The sequence below is a fragment of the Lagopus leucura genome, unplaced genomic scaffold (genome assembly GCF_019238085.1).
Source record: "Lagopus leucura isolate 7727_CA_CO unplaced genomic scaffold, USGS_WTPT01 Super-Scaffold_100001, whole genome shotgun sequence".
NCBI lineage: Eukaryota > Metazoa > Chordata > Aves > Galliformes > Phasianidae > Lagopus > Lagopus leucura.
In genome coordinates this window covers 45,201,643-45,218,200 of record NW_024962262.1, presented here as the reverse complement: position 1 = coordinate 45,218,200, position 16,558 = coordinate 45,201,643, and the positions used below count along the sequence as shown (strand labels likewise).

The window sequence follows — 16,558 nt, the reverse complement described above, 5'->3', positions numbered from 1 at the left end:
AGTGCTTCAAGAAAAGTAGGTTATCAAAAATAATTCAGAAGTGTGAGGCTGTGGAGGTTATCATACGGGGTATAGGAATTTTACAGAATAAAAGATAAGAGGGGCAATTTTCTCTTATAGTGGTAATTATTATTTAACTGTAGAAATTATAAGCAATTTGAGCATGATGAATTAGAATTGACTAGCTGAAAGTCAGTAAAAGGATTTCATAGAACATACCACTTAATGAGAGGGTTTTTTGCTTTGCACTTAGTAGCAACAATTTTGGGGAAAAGAAAACAGCATGTGAAAGAAAGACATTTCTCTTGAATATCAGTCCTCTTGTGAATGGGTAATAATAAGAAAGGTGTTATGCAGTGACATTTCTAGGAGATATACAAGCAGGCATACGTTAGTGTGGGGCAGAACAGAAGTAGCAGGAGAGAGAATGGTTCAGAATCAACATAGATATGCAATCTTGGTGTTAAATGCTCATTAGGTGATTTTGAGATAGGTGATTTTAAGTGTTTTAAATGTAAAGAATGACTGCTTACGGCTTTAGAGTACTGTTATAGTGGAAAGCAGTATGTAAAAGCATTGAGATTCTCAGTTGCTGTCCTGAAAAATCAGGAAAGAAGTATGCTATGCAGCAGTGAAAGGTGTAAGCTGGTTAAATGTTGCTGGCTGAGAGACTGTTGTTACTGATGTCAGCGTTCCTTCATGAGCACAAGTGAAGTGATTTACAGGACATGGATATATTCCACCACATGCAGAAATGTCACTGTTTGTCCACTGTGTTTCATACAAGCGAGGTGAAATGGAACAAACTTCAGCTTAAGGACTTCTTTCACATCTTTTTGTTAAGGCAGTTGGATGGCATCATGAGTATTTAAGTTCACAGTTCCTGGCCTGTGTGGTGTCTCCATTCTCTCAAGCTAGTCGGAATGAATTACTGAACCATTATTAATACTAGATGCAGTTCAATGGAGAAAACGATAATAAAGTGACTCTCTGTGAGAGACCTACCACTGATTGGGTTTGTGCATCCAGCACACTTTTTGGCATAGAGATTGCAGAAGCAACTCAGGCAATATGCAAACTCATCCCGGGAGGTAAAGCGTTGTCCGGACAACTGCTTCTTGCATCCAGTACAGACAAAGCACTCCTTATGCCAGGGCTGCTCCCGGTATGTCACACCTCCTGTAGTGATAGCCTGATTTATGGAAAGTAAGACAGAAAGTATTATTTTGAGAGTGGCAGATTTTCATCTTCATTTGGTAAAGAGGAAGGTTGATGAGGTTTTTGTGGCTAGGAGGAGGGAAAGAAGACTTAATGGCAGCAAAATCATCATTTTGTCTGGAGTTAACCTTGAGAAGAGTGTGCGAATGATTCATTCTAATTTCCCAATTTATACAAAGGAGCCTCATACTAAAAGTAATTTATTTTCTGAATTCTTTATAATTTCAGTCTAAATTGCCCTCTTTATTTTTAAAGCTGGTCTCCTTTGTAGGTCATTCTTTCACATTCATGTGCTATGAGACAAATATGTGCTTGTTCACCTGTCCCATTCTTCACAATGGAAAAACCACCTTCAGTTCTTGCTAATTCCCTTGACAACAACTGCTTTATTTCAAATTTTACCTGAAATCTTTGCTTTCTGCTTCTATGGATTTTGTCTGGGCTTTTTCCTCTTACGATACCTTGTTCCCCGATGTGAGACAAAAGAAACATTTCTTGTTCTTGCAAGTGTTTCTGAGAAAGCTGGAAAACCAGTTTAATTTTTCTTCCTATCTTCACTAAAGGGAGATTGCCTGGGAAGTCAGCCTTGTGTACAAACATGCTATCCAATATGTGTGTTCATCTGTCTTTGCCTCTTTCCTGTGTATGAGGGCTGCTCTGAAAATAATGAGATCTGGAGTACATGGTGGACATAAAAAGTTTTGGTAATGTAAGCAGAAGTGATGGCTGGAAGCATGCAGAAGGTAAAACAAAACATGGAAGAAACCGTTGGAAGGAGGGTTAAAATTACGGATATATCTGCACTTAAAACCTATGCGTATATTGATAGGAAATTGATATTTGTTGGTTCTGTGAATTACGAGATGACTTTTTAAAATCTACTATTATAAATAGGAAGGAATACTAAAAATCTTTCTTTTGTCTGAATTGAATTTAGGAAATACACAAATGAATGATCTTGAGCCTGGAAAGTTACATTCTCTAGCGTCCTGAGCTGACTAGTTCTTATGTCAGGAGCAGCATTTGCTTTGTGTAAAATTAATTTCTCCATCTTCAACTTCATTAAAAATTAAAAAAAATAAAATTAGTGTTAGCTCATCTCCCTTTCAGTTGAAATGTTTGGGTGTATAGTATGTGTTGGATTACATTGGAGGTAGGAGGTTATTCCAATGCAGATGGGTTTTTTAGCTTGTTTGCTTTCCAAAACATATCCACTGTAGGCTTTCGATGTAAAGGTATCTTTAACCTTGAGTAAGAATTCTCACTGAAATAACTTTTGTGCCTGGTGTAGAATAGGAGTTTCAACTGTATCATCTCTAAAAGTCCACTGTCGTTGAATCGTTTAACTCAGAGAAAAATGTTTTTTTTTTTTTTTTTTCTTCACATAATTGGACTTAAAATGTGATGGAGTTCAATCCCCAACATAATAGGTAAATAAAACAAGAACACTACCTTCTTGCACTGGACGCACTGCATGGCAAACTGCTTTTCATAGCAGGGAACACAAAAATTCTGATTGTCTTTAGGAATGAAACTCTTTGTCCCAATTGGTTGCTGGCAGCGGTAGCAGATAAAGCAGGTCTCGTGCCAGCTGTTGCCTTTGTATTCCATCTTCCGAGTGCCTGTAATGAGACCAGAACATAAACTGAATTTATGGCTGAGGCTAATGCAATTTGTAACTTTTGTTTACATGACAGCTGGCTGTTGGAAAACAAGTAGTACAGCTATGAGAGAGTGGCTTTGCGTGGCATTGGGTGTCGTTTTGAGTTTTTGGAGAGTAAGTTGTTCTCCTAAAAAGAAGAGAGGCATTTACTGCTAATAACGTTTCCTGCTAATAGTGAAAGCTTTGGCCACTTTTTAGTGGGCTGACATGATTTTCAGTGATTAGAAAGCTGAAGAGGTGATAATGTATTGGCTAATTATGAAGAATAGTAATAACTCCTCTGCAGGATGAAGTTTTCCCATTTTCCCTTTCTCAAATATTAATTCTTCGTTTACTAGTAGTGTAATTTCATTTTTTTCTTCGGTCTCGTTAAATTGTGCCCAGAGGCATACTTTAAGATTTATTTTTTTTTAACTGACTTGTGCATCATTAACCATTTCTCTGCCTGTTTCTTACATACTCAAATATTTCTGATCCATTTTATTAATGGACACCTTTTAAGAATTATGCCTTCTGTGTGCTGGTTATTTTTTGTATGGCACCAAAAGGAACAGACGAGTTAGTCCTTGAAAGAATGACATCCTGAGAAAAGATGAAAGATGTGGACATATTTTCTTGGGATTGTGTAGAATTATATGTCCACATTTTTAGCTATTCTCTATTTTTGGGATTGTGTTATTACTAAAACACAAGGCAAGAGGAATCCTGTTTATTAGTTGCTCATTTTGACGTTGATGGGAATTCAGTTTGCAGAAGAACTGAAAGATCATGCTTGTAATTGCTTAGCATTTAATAAGCTTGTCATTAAAATGCTTTATAAAATCAAGGTTATCTTGAGTAATCTGCTAAAAACCATGTGGTAGTTGCAAAGGTTTGTAAAAATTGGTTTATTCTGTTTTGAATTGAAAGAGAAGAAGGGACTCTGAGTCACTGAATCCCAATTCCATTATTACCTGTCAGTCTGTAACTTGTATAATAGACAGAGTTCTGTTCTGTAAATGAGTTCTTATGGGACTGAATTCATTGATCAAAATTTGAAAAAAATATTTTTCAGCTTTAAAATTAGCACTGTTCTTAGATGTCAATTTTTCATGCTGTATCGGAAAAAACAGAGGCACGTGCAATAATAAAAGATGCTTGTACACAATCACAATCATTATGTTGGAAGGACCTCTCAGATCATATATATATTGGAGCTACGAGAGATGGTTTAGTAGCTTGTGGTACTGGGAATGGGAGGGTGGTTGGACTAGATGATCTTGCAGGTCGTTTCCAACCTTGCGATTCTATGATCATCTAGCCCAGCCATCAACCCCCTCACTGTGCCCGCTAACCATGTTCCTTTCATTTTAGGAATGAATATGTCCATCTGCTTTTACATATCCCCGTTGTTTCTTATTTATATGTCTCCATCAAGCCCTCATTTTTATCAAAACATCTTAGATACACAAAGTGGTGTTTTCCAGCTTTTGTCAAAGGTAACAACAGCCAAGGAAAAAATTACTGAAAGAAAGCAACTAGCAGTCATTGTGAAGTGTACTTTTGGATTCTTCAAATTGCCTTCTATTTTTTTTTATTTCTGAAACCAATATTTCTTCCAATTTAAGCCCTCAAATAATGACCCATGTCAATCAAAAGACAAGCACTTTAGTATTGTCATGAGTAAATGAGGCTTTACCAATCTATGTATTACCAATCTATACCTACAACTTTCTGCTTCCAGCAATGGTTTTATGGGATACCTGACTTGAAAGAGAAGGTAGCTTTTTCCTATTTCTTTGTACCTTTCAGCTCAAGAAGACCTTAGAGGTATTTTGACCAATTATTGACTTTTATTGAAGAATCTAAATTTTGGCTGTTTATGTAAAAGTGTATGACATGAATTAAGTAAATTTAAACTTGTGAACTTCCTCTGATGTTCAAGCATGAGGAGCCAATTGAGAAGTTGGGAGTGGACAGATGAGTTGCCCAGCTATCAATAGCCTTTTAATAAATACTTCTGTAGAAAGTTATAGATCTCATGAACAAAAATGCTAAATTAAATAGACGCTAGCTTTCAAGAGAAACCTTCGTGTATATCAATTCTGTCAAAATCCACTCTGAAAACTGTGGGTTCTGATTACAGGGATAACTTAGAAAGCATCATCAGCCATGTTTTCGGAAGTTCACCAGGATTCAGCAGAGAAGGTTAAGGAAAAATGTTTGTCACTAATGTTGCAGAGATTAGGCTTGATATTAAACTTGGTCTTTCCTCTGCCCCAAAAGTGAGTATCCTGACCTGGCATGATAGTCTTCTTGCACTCATTACATTTGGAAGAGTATTCATTGGAGTAGCAATCAGTACAAAGCAGGTGTTCCTCTTTTGCAGCAAAAGGCTTGTCCACCAATGAATTCTTGCACTGGAAGCAGTGGAAGCAGGTTTCATGCCAGTGGCGGTCCTTGTAAGACAGATCCTGTAGAAATTAAAAACCACGGAATAAACAGAATGAATAGTTTGCACAGATGGAAGTTCAGAGAATGCAAACATGCAGATCTGAATCAGACAGAAAGTAAGGCTAATTTGCATGGCTCAGGAAAATGGTGTGTTGTGATGCAGGTGAGCCTGTTTTACTGCGGTTGCCAAAAGTAGCTGATGACAACCATCAGTCTGCTTTCAATTCCAGGTCAACTGAATTCAATTTCAGTTCAGCAGAGGAACAACCAGTTTCATTTAGGTACTTCCTTCGAGAATGAAGTCCTGGTTTTGATCCAGATTAGATCTTGTTAACTGTAGTGATATAATGGACTTCCTACACTTTTCTTAGCTATTGCCAATTTCTAGGTCATCTTGTAGTTTCTTGTTATCCTTTTTTCAGTCACATTTGGATGGTTTGCCAGGTTTAAACTAAGGGTGAAATTGGCCTGATGCTTGTTTCTTTGTGTGCATGCTGGAATTAGTTTTTAACCAAGTCTCGTGCTTCATTTTATATATGTTTCAAATGAGAATCGGATGCCTTGATGGTGATTGAACACTCTGGAAGATGAGAGACCATTGTGTACCTGCAGCAAATGATCCAGAACACTCTTAACCAAGGAATTAACACCTTGGAGCACATATGTTATTTAAAATATCTCCCTTTTAAATATAAAAATATTTAATTAATACTTGTATTAATTAAAACAAAGTTACAACAAAAAAAGACACATGCTGGTAAAAACCAGTCTTTAGAATTGTGACTTACATAGATGGATTGTGTCTTTTAAAATTATAGATAGCCTAATTATGTAACATTTGAACTGTGTCTTTGGGAGATCAGGCAAAGTGCAGTTCAGATCATTACAAGAAAGAGTATCTGCCCATCTGCTAAACCTTTTGAAACAACCCCCATTTCTGACCATAAAATCTCAGATTTTTCTAAAAGCAAAATGAAAAAAAAAAAAAAAACAAAACTTAATTTAAATGAATTTGAGTAGTCTAAGTCTGTTCTCAGAAGGGAACAATATTGTCAACTGAAAAACAACTCACAGCCAACAGCTTTCCTAGATGTGAAATTTGCCTGCAAGAATACAGAATGACAGCAGATCTGTTTTTCTTCCTGTTGCAACGGGACATATTCAGTTTTTCCCACATGCTGCCTTTTTCCTCATTTTGCAATATTCTACAGGCTGCTTTTAATATCCCAAACTCACATGCTGATATTTCCTTTTGTTTTGCCTTATTTTATCAATAAAATTATGCCACGCAGAGGTGCAGTAATGAAGAAAAGGATTTGGTATTACTGATGACGTGTTTAATCCTTGGATCAGTTATGATGGCAGATTGTATAGATCATGGTGGAGTAGGTCAAAGCAGCAGGCACTTCATCATGGCAAAGTGATGAATCATAGCTGTAACCCAATGGAAGCAAGGTAGACACTGGTGTGAGTAATCTTTAGCCAGCCTGGATGATTACAACAAATACTGTCATCAAATGTAGGGGATGTTTAAGATGTCTGACATTGATGTGCCTGCAGCAGAGTATTGGACAGATTAAATGGTTATTGTCTTCTCTCTCTGAATCTGTCAACTGAAGCAAGGAAGTCCAAGGTACTGATGAAACACTTTCTGAGTTGTTTCACAGTTGTTCTTAGGTCAGTGTAATGAAGTCACTGGGTATCAGGTTTTTTCTGTATTGGTGTATTGTACATCTAACTGGAACCACTGCACATAAGTTATAGATGTATTGACCTGGATCAGATACCATGCTGGAGCAGCTGTGGCTGCAGAAATGACTTCAAGCTTGTCTGACTGTTAGCCTGGTGCTCAGTTAAGCTGAAAGAGCATTTGATTTACTCAAGGCACGGGAGCTTGAGTTACTCTAGCTGACTGTAACCTAAGCAAATGTGTTCTAGCAGAACATGAAAGTAATATACAATTAATTCCTGTTTATCTCCTGGTTTTCCAGGAAGAACTGAAAAAGAGAATTGCTTCTGTGTACTCAGGACTGGAGTATATCTTTAAAATACCGATGAACATGACTTCTTGTCTGCCTAATGCAGCTTGAGAGAAATTAGTCCCCAGTACTACACCCTTGAGCTGTAGTTTTCCGTGGTCTCTTATGTTGCCTAAAAGAAACCTGGAAAATAGTTGTCTTTACCAGCAATCTATGCATCTATGAAAATGGACTGCCACGTGCTCTTGTTAGATAAAGCACTAATAGTTACAGGTAAAAGACTACAGAACTACCATAGATTGAAATTTGAGAAGTGGAACTGAGTTTATCATAGAGGCATAGAATGGCTTGGGTTGAAAAGGACCACAAAGATCATTCAGTTCCAACCCCCTGCTATGTGCATGGTCGCCAACCAGCAGACCAGGCTGCCCAGAGCCACATCCAGCCTGGCCTTGAATGCCTCCAGGGATGGGGCATCCACAGCCTCCTTGGGCAACCTGTTCCAGTGCATCACACCCTCTGTGTGAAAAGCCTCCTCCTAGTATTTAACCTAAACCTGCCCTGTCTGAGTTTAAAACTATTTCCCTTTGTCCTATCACTATCCACCCTCATAAACACTCATTACCCCCTGTGCACAAGATGAAGTCTACCCTGTGCAAGTCCTCTCAGCAAGGAGGTTAGAGGCATTAGAAGAGTAACAGTATGTTTGTTCATGAATGAAAAGCACATCGAACTTTTTTGCTTGATGTAATGCTATTTTCAGAAGGATGAGCATGGGAAATAGGGTAGAACAATCAGTGTGCAGATTTTGGCTGTGAGCACCCTCACTGTGTTAGACAGGTACTTCCCTATCAAAAATGTGTTTAGAGAAGATGAAATTAAGCAACGTTAGTCAGCACTGTAGTGATGTGAGAAGAGATGAAAGTATCTTTCTGTCACCATTCCTCATCACAACATCTGGTCCAGTATTTAGCAGTGCACCAAGAAAGTGCTAGTGCTACAACTCAAAACAAGGGTTGAAAATTGGGACATCTTTTCTCCTTTTCCCAATCCATATTATTAGATGCTTTATTTTTCATTTAGTTTACATGTAAGACTGACCATTTGACTCATTTTGACCTAAATGCTGCCACAGTAGCTTTATCGCACAACCCACTTTTCATTTCACTCTCACATTTTGTAGAAGGAATTTTCAACCTCTCCTGCTGGCCAAAGCCAGCTTGTGGTCTGCACTGAGCACTTGATCACTGTCAGTATTTTCTGTATTTGTGATGGTTCCAGAGCCAGAGCACCTGCAAAGAAACTGTTTTTAAAAGGCAAAAATCAGCCTCAGCCCAAAGTCACATTTAAACAGTTAAGCAGATGAGAACGTAATGGATAGATTTTTGCCCAAGGAGGCTGTGGATGCCCCATCCCTGGAGGCATTCAAGGCCAGGTTGGATGTGGCTCTGGGCAGCCTGGTCTGGTGGTTGGCGACCCTGCATGTAGCAGGGGGGTTGAAACTAGATGATCATTGTGGTCCTTTTCAACCCAGCCCATTCTATGATTTCCAGAAAGAAGTGTGAAGCAGTGGGTGTAGTGAGCAGATATGGGCACTGTAATGCCAACCTCTCCTTCTTAGAAGGAGCACATTTCTACCAGGGCCTGCTGGCATATGGATAATGTGCAATAGCTGTGAGAGAAATGGCATTGTGTTTTCCTTCTGTCTGCTAGTATCTCCTACTATTCAGCGTATGAAGCTTTTAATCTGTCTGTGAAAATTTCATAAACATCAGCTGAATTATTTACAATTTACAAAATGGCCTAAATCCAAAGGTGTAATTAACATCACATGCTGTCATTCAGGCTTTGTGTGTGTGTGTGTGTAAAAGACAACATTTAAAATAAATAAAAAATGTTATTACTCAGTTACGTACACAATTACTCAGAAATCACCATGAAAAAACACTGAAAGATGGTGAAGCAAATTCTCTCCTGCTTTGTATTCAAAGGCAGCTTGTGTTCAGGGTAACTAATTTATGGGCTCCTTGTCCTGGAAACATGAGGTGAAAATGTGGCATTGGCTCAGTCCTCCCAGAGCCCAGTCCAAATCTGAATGTTACCAGTGCCAATGCAGGCTGAAGTGTCATGCAGGTGAGATGACACACAGCAAGGAGAACACAGTAGGGTCAGAGATGGAGAAGCAGCTGTCCTCTTGTCACCACCTGGTTTACTCTGGGGTAAGCCCTTCAGCTAGGGGAGAGTTGCTCTTGTCCACTAAGAGAAACCTTCTCACTTTCGTTCTGATTGGTTTTGTATGGTAATTTTCACCCAGACAAGTAAGTATTTAAGATGCTATCAAAGCTAATTCTAGCTTTGCACCTACTTCTGTGAAAGAGAATTCACTCTGGAAACTGGGAGCTCCAAATCTTAATCATAATCTTTAGTCTCGTATTTTGGAAGCTCTAAGAAACAGCTGTAGACTAACTAAGCCATCTGCAAGAAGGAGATTCATTGCAGAGTGAAATGAAGAACATCGTTTTTCCAGACTCAATGTTTCTATATTTCTATGGTTGAACTGGATGATTGCAGTGGCCTTTTCCAACCTTTATGATTCTGTCTCCACTGCAACTGAGTTCTCAGTTCAGCTCCCTTCGGTGCAGAGAAACAGCAGTGGCCAAGATGGGATTCACAAAGGAGAATCTGGGTTGAGAGCTAAATGGAGCTTTTCAAGTTGTCCTTTGGATGTAGGGTGGGTGATAACATTTTTACTACACTATGTGTCTGTTCTATGAAAAGCTGTACAAAGATTTTGTCAGAATAATACATACTGAGTCCACTTTGTACATGCAGTAAGCATGGTTTTATTCCCAAGCACAGTATGTTGTCTGCACTGTATTGCAAATGTAATACATAAAATATATACATACAAATACATGTATATGTACGACTGTATGCATATTTTTATCTATTTATGCACATATGTGTATATATAGTTAAGTAAGTATCAGAAGCATGATAATGTGACTGTGCTTTATGGCTGAATTATGCTCAGCCATAGTGCTTTGACTGAAACTTGTGGCTGAGGCACTTGCAAGGACTCTCTCAAATGCATTCTCGAGTGTCTATTACTGTAATTGAAAAATGACTCTAGTTTGCCTCTCAGTGGGAACATTAATCGAATCCCCTTTTTACTGCTCACCACATATTTTATTTTCAGAAGATTTGCAGGAGCTTGCTAAGTTTGGAACTTTTCTTCATCTGTAAAAATGTGCTTAAAATCGGTCAGGTTGAAAAACTATAGCATAAAGGACTGTTTGTAGGCACAAACAGCAGTCACAGAAACAAGGGTGCATTTGTGTCCGGTTCACTTTACAGCTCCTTAAGAACTTTTTATTTGCTATCTTACAGTTGTGTTCTCCACATATATATATAAATATATAAAAATATGCAGAAAATTTGTGCTTCTCTTTTTTATGTTTTAGTGTGGGTCTCGCTTAGAAGTACAGAAAAGAAGTATATTGGATAACACCCACTCTCCCTAAATCCATAAATCTGAGTTGAAAAGTTCAGACTGATTAATTCCTGAATACTTTGTCCAAGATTTGTTGAAGGCAGTCCAAGTTTGGAAATTCTTGAATATCAACACATGGAAATAACTTCTCGGGGGATTAGAAAGAGAGCTTAAAACAAAAGCATATTCTAGAATTGGGGCAGAAATATTTTGCTTTTCCAGGTCAGGCCAGCTGTATCTCTTCTCTAATCTGCATATTTATGAGCTGTAGGAAAGCTGGCAGTTTTATAGCTCTTACAGATTATTGCCAGTTCCCTGTCATGATGGTGAAACATGTTCACGTTTTTAAGGCTTCTGAAAGAGGCTTTCCTACCCATTTTCCAATAGGGTAAAATAGATCAGTATGGAAGACACAAGATTTCGAATTTTTCCTCTCTGGATAAGCATATGATTTTATATTTCAGAGTCTTCGGAATAACGATATGGTGCTAGCACCAGTATGAGGAACTAATTGGTGTTTCTAGATGTATGAGCCAGCAGTGTAGGAAATCAAATGTCAGACCTCCACAAACAGATCAAGAATCCCATGGCCATGCAAACTCACTCTGCCAGTGAAACTCTCAGCTAAATTTAACGGGTCCATTTTGGGCAAAGTGGGGGTATAGTGGATGAAATCTATTCATGCGAGTCTAACAAGCACCTCAAATTGGATTCCTCAAATATCATCTTTCTTCATTCACCCAGAGTAAAACTGACGTGAACTCCAGTTGTTTTGGTTAATTTGAAAGAACCGCAGGTGGTGCCACATCATTTAGAGCAGGTAGATGTTGCCATGAGGTGCAGCAGCGCACAGCTAAAGCAAGCAAAGCATCTGCTCTTTCTTTGTCATCTTTAGTTTGACCCTACTATCATTATTCTCCATTTTAAAGGCTAATTGTGTTATAACTCATGTATTAGTTCTTTCAGCATTAGCCAATTTTTTTTGCCTATGAGTTGGCAGCTTTTCCTGAGCATCTTGTCTCTTGATGACAATGAATTATGGTTGGTAAAGAGCTAACAGAGGCTTAGCTCCCTCTGATCCAAAGGTAGGCAATACTGGTTTCTGCCACCTTTCCAGAACCCAGTTGGCCTCAGCAACAACTGGGCTCTCCTTGGGAGACAGAGAGACTTTTTAAGACTAGATCACCCTGTGTCTTAAAGGAAGAGAAGGGTGCTTTTCCATTTCTATTATGCTTGTTAAGTCAGGGCTTGCAATGGGAAGTGGTGAAAAGCAGGCACAGGTGTCCAGAAAGCGTGTTCTCATCAACTCTTTGTAACCAGTAATCTATACTTATAGATTCTTCCAGCTGATAGCATCATGTCTCAAATACCTTTAAAGTCTCCCACGCAAGTATAGTGTTTTCCATATTAAATGATAGTAAAATGTCAGCACTTATTACCTCTGGAAAAAGCTCTCTAAATTTATCACAACTCTGGGGAAGACTGAAGGATCAGCTATATTTTTAGTATCAAATGTTTTCATCTGAAAACTTTTTCTGTGCTCTGGGTTATTTCTGTTGCTGCTGCAAAGCACCTATTCTTCTCAGCTATAGTGAGGGCTTGCCTGTGCATCATGCCCTCCAGATACGTGTCCTGGGCATTCCCACTGATTCAAAAAATGTGTCTAGCATGTTGATAAGACCGAATCATTTATTCACCACATCAGTGATTAAGATCATAGAATCACAGAATCCTTAGAATTGGAAGGGACCTGTGAAGGTCATCCAGTCCAAGTCCCCTGCAATGAACAGGGACACACACAGCTCAGTCACGTTGCTCAGAATGGCTTTGAATGTCTCCAGGGACAAGGCATCCACCACCTCTTTGGGCAACCTGTGCCAGTGCCTCATCACCCTCACTGTAAAACACTTTTGCCTTTTATCCAACATAAACCTCCCCTCTTTTAGTTTGAAATCATTTGCTCTTGTCTTATTGCCACAGACCCTGCTAACAACTCTGTCACCTTCTTGTAGATGCTCAGGAATCAGCCCATTTTGTGCAGAGGCTTTGTGCCCTAGAGCATAGGTTTTGTTCAGAACTACAGGCAGTGTATCTAGACTGCCCTACCAAGATAATGAGACACAGCCTGCCATACCTTGCAGTCAGCTCCAATAGGTTTCTTGCATTCCTCACAGGTGTTGGAGTAGAGGTTTTCATAGCATTTCACGCAGTAGGGGCTGTCCTCCCTCAGGATGTACTTCTTACCGAACAGGGACTCTTTGCAGTAGTGGCAGTCAAAACGCTCAGTCATGCTGATGCCTGGAGTCCAGCTGTCCTGCCACAAAGACAGAAATGGGCACGTCGGACTGAGCCACAGTTGATCTGATACCTCAAGAAGGGTTTGTTATCAATTCCAGTTTATCAAATCCAAATTTCAGTCAGATAAATCAACACAACAGGAGAAAACAAGCTATAAATCTCACCCTGCTCAAAAAGACCGTAGCCCACTTATTTTAGCCACTCACTAACTTACCTTTGACCAGAGCGAGTGTTGAGACCAGACAGAGAGGAATATGACTAAAGCCTACGTGTGAAGAATTCACACGGGATGCTTAAAGAATACCAGGCATGTTTGACCGTCAAGCCCAGTGCAAAATGCTGACTCTGTAGGGCATGGAGGGAACCAAGTACCTTGAGAGAATGAGCCAGCTAATCTTCAGAAAGACCAGCACCGCTTCTGTAAGGCAAGAAGCAAGTTTGTGTTGCTGGTGGGCTTTAGTCATGCACAGGCTATCAAGCATCACTGCTAGGCACTTCTGCTCCTTCCTCCTCCACATTCTCAATAAGCCAGTGGCTGGCAATAGTTGCACTGCAGTGAGCCAGTGCCTCTCTCTTCCTGCCCACAGAAGGGACAATGGGCTCTGTTCACAGCAGGAAGTAGGGGGCAATGATTGCGCATCTGGCTCCTCTTTGATGTAGCTGAATGAGTTTGGACAACTCGTCCAGCAGCTGTCGTGTACTGGGACACAAGTGAGAGTTAGCTATTCTGGTTCAGGCAAATGTCAAATTAAGACGAAGCAAAGGAATGAAGGACATGTTATTTCCTCTGCTTGTCTTGTTATGTCTCCAGCATCTTTCGGATGTGCACACAAACAACACTGACACAAACGCCTCTGATTATACGTATTTGTATGAAACGCATAAATGTTCATTGTTGCCCGGCACAATTTGTTTTGGGTCTGAGTTTCACTGCAGTCATTGTCTTCTTTCTTAGCCTGAGGCTCACAGTGTGTGTTGCACCTGAAGTCTGTTCAGAGGTCACATATGAAGCAGGGCATAGCTGTTTGCTGAAGAAGGGGAAGCACTACGTGACCTTCACTGCTCGCCAGGCCTGCTCTCCTTTAAGCTGGATTTCATCTATAAAGTCTGATATGTTTTGGGTACTAATGTCATCAGCAGCTATCTCTGTCTTTCACACACAAGAGACATTTACAGCAGCTGCAGTCCTTTGGCCAACTTCATCTCTCAGTTTTAAACAAAAAGTTGTTACTGGCTTAGTGTTCTTGGCGCAGGTTCCTTGATTCTGGAGTTTGTCCTTTTCTTTTGGCTGGAGGAGCCACCCGTAGGGCATTCGGAAATTCTCAGTTCTCTTCCAAGATTTCAGTTTTTATCATCTTGTATCCTTTCTCACTGGGGTTTGAGTAATGTTTTAGAGTGGTCTGAATGAACAAAGATTGTTTTGCTGGCTACAAGACTCTCTTTTTGATGCTCTGTCAGCTGCTGAATTGTGTGATGATTTGCACAGGCTAAAAGGGGAGAGCTTTTGCATGTGCAAAGCAGGTACATGGCGGCTTAGCTGCTGAGAAGTCTTTTGAGCTCTTTTGAGTAAATGATAAAGAGAAAGGAATTCGTGCTTGGAAGACAAATTTTGACAGCTGGTCAGCTGTGCTATGGCCAACCCAAATGGAGCAGTGGTCCAACTGTTTTGTACAGGGAGGAACTAATGAACTTTCTTATTCCAAAAGAGAGCCAAGAGTGTACAGGTGCTCTCAGTAGAGCAGAGAGGATCACAGGGACTGATTACAAAAAGATGGAAGGTATGAAGAATTATGGTGGAGAGAGAAGTGCAGTCTACCCAAAGTTTGTCTGAAGCCAGCAGCAGTGGCTGGCAATGGCAGTGTAAGGGAGGAGAACGAGATACAGAGCTGGAGTAGGGTTATCTTTCCTTTCTATCTGCTTCCAGCAAGTCAGTCTTCTCTAGAAGTGAAGGTGCAATCGTTGCCACAACAATTAATAGATTACAGTGGATTTATGTGTATTTGTATTTCCTGTGATAGAGGTAGAGATGAACTAACTTCCTTCAAGAAAAGAATTTCAGCAAAAGAATGGAGTCAGAACAGTGTACACTGATGCGTGTATCTGTAGCTTTTTACCAGACTCTAGCATATATTACATGATAAGATTTGGTCCCACAGTTAATTTGCGTTATGTGAAATCTGAGCAGGAGCTGTGTATGGACACGCATTTTTCACCTTTCTTCAGAGCTGTTTTCTTCTAGCCCTGAATTAGATGTGTGATACCAAAGAGCAAAACGTTTCTCTTCAAAACAAAAAAAATATGGAGTCTGATTCCGCTGAAGGTTTATACCATTTCTGTCCTTCATTCAAAACTGCAAAATATAAAATATAGAATTGGATTGGGACGAGAAGAAATTATTATTCTGTCTAAACTGGGTGTTCTGTCTAAACAGGAACAGAGGGAAGTATTATTACTCACTTAATATAAGAGTCACTGCCGTTAGATTGGAAAATACCTGGGTACTTTCTTCCCTATCCTGAAAGGATTACGATTTTGTTAAAGGTGCTCCAAGGTTGTCACTGTGGATTGGGCCTCTCCTGGAGCAGGGAGATGCAGACTTAATTTCCCCCACAGATTTGAGGTGAGCTCCACTCTGGGAAGACTCCAGATGGAGGTAGAAGCACTGTTCCAGAGGCCTGGGAAATTAAGAGAAAAGAGGAAAATTTCCAAGATCTGCATTTTGCTGTTGGTTACGTGACTCCTTCATTGGATTTAGCACTGATTTCAGACCCAGTATTCCTTCAAGTTAGGCATTCAGGTCTGTGTGGTTTCCTTCAGAAAGCTGCAATTTGGAATGAAAAGCTGTTTAGATTGGAGTTTTGGGCTGGATCTCAAGATTTCTTATGCAATATTTTGAGGATATTTGGCAGTTGTATTCTTCTCTGGAGAGAAGTAATTAAATGTAAAGTAATCAGAAGGCATATCTACTAAATATTAGCAGGAAAGTCACACAAATCACTGCTGTCTTACAAACAAATGTAAAATCACACCAAGCATGCTTATGCCTATTAGTGCACATGGTCATTTACGCTGCCTGTCACAAGATTCCTGTCATATATAAAAAGTCACACTGAGCTTAGTGCAGTTTTTTAGGCACTGCTTTAGGCTGTAAGAACAAACGAATGCTTTCACAATTGTAGATGGGCACAAACTGCTGCTCAGCCTCCTTGCCATTGATTAATGCCTTTCTCTTGTGCTGGTGCTTGTTGACTGTAAAGCTCTGTGGGCCAGAGACTTATCTTTATTATGCCTCTCAGTGGTACAGTGAGGTCTTTAGATTTTACTGCAGTTGCTATTTTATACTTACGGTATTCCAGATTGCTCTCAACATTATCATAAGGGAAAAAATGATTTTTCTGTCATACAGTTTCCCTCCTACAACATTAGATGTAACAAGTACATCTCCAAAAGGAAAATAGCTTTCTACTGCATGCC

At 39.6% G+C, this 16,558-nt stretch overlaps 1 protein-coding gene across 6 annotated transcripts in view; it reads right to left on the bottom strand.

Moving 5' to 3' along the window:
- Positions 1-16,558, bottom strand: part of FHL2 (four and a half LIM domains 2) — a 40,501-nt gene that overhangs the window by 1,340 nt on the left and 22,603 nt on the right. For 2 of the 6 annotated variants that reach the window (XM_042867865.1, XM_042867871.1), the window contains exons 2-5: positions 12,921-13,095; positions 5,160-5,334; positions 2,671-2,840; positions 1,006-1,192 (exon numbers count right to left, since the gene is read on the bottom strand). In XM_042867865.1, the coding sequence (XP_042723799.1) occupies positions 1,006-1,192; positions 2,671-2,840; positions 5,160-5,334; positions 12,921-13,076 (688 nt within the window). In that variant the 5' untranslated portion in view covers positions 13,077-13,095. Of the gene's footprint in view, positions 1-1,005; positions 1,193-2,670; positions 2,841-5,159; positions 5,335-12,920; positions 13,101-15,578; positions 15,760-16,558 lie in introns of all 6 variants that reach the window. The other 4 variants (XM_042867864.1, XM_042867870.1, XM_042867868.1 and 1 more) reach the window with 3 other exon arrangements.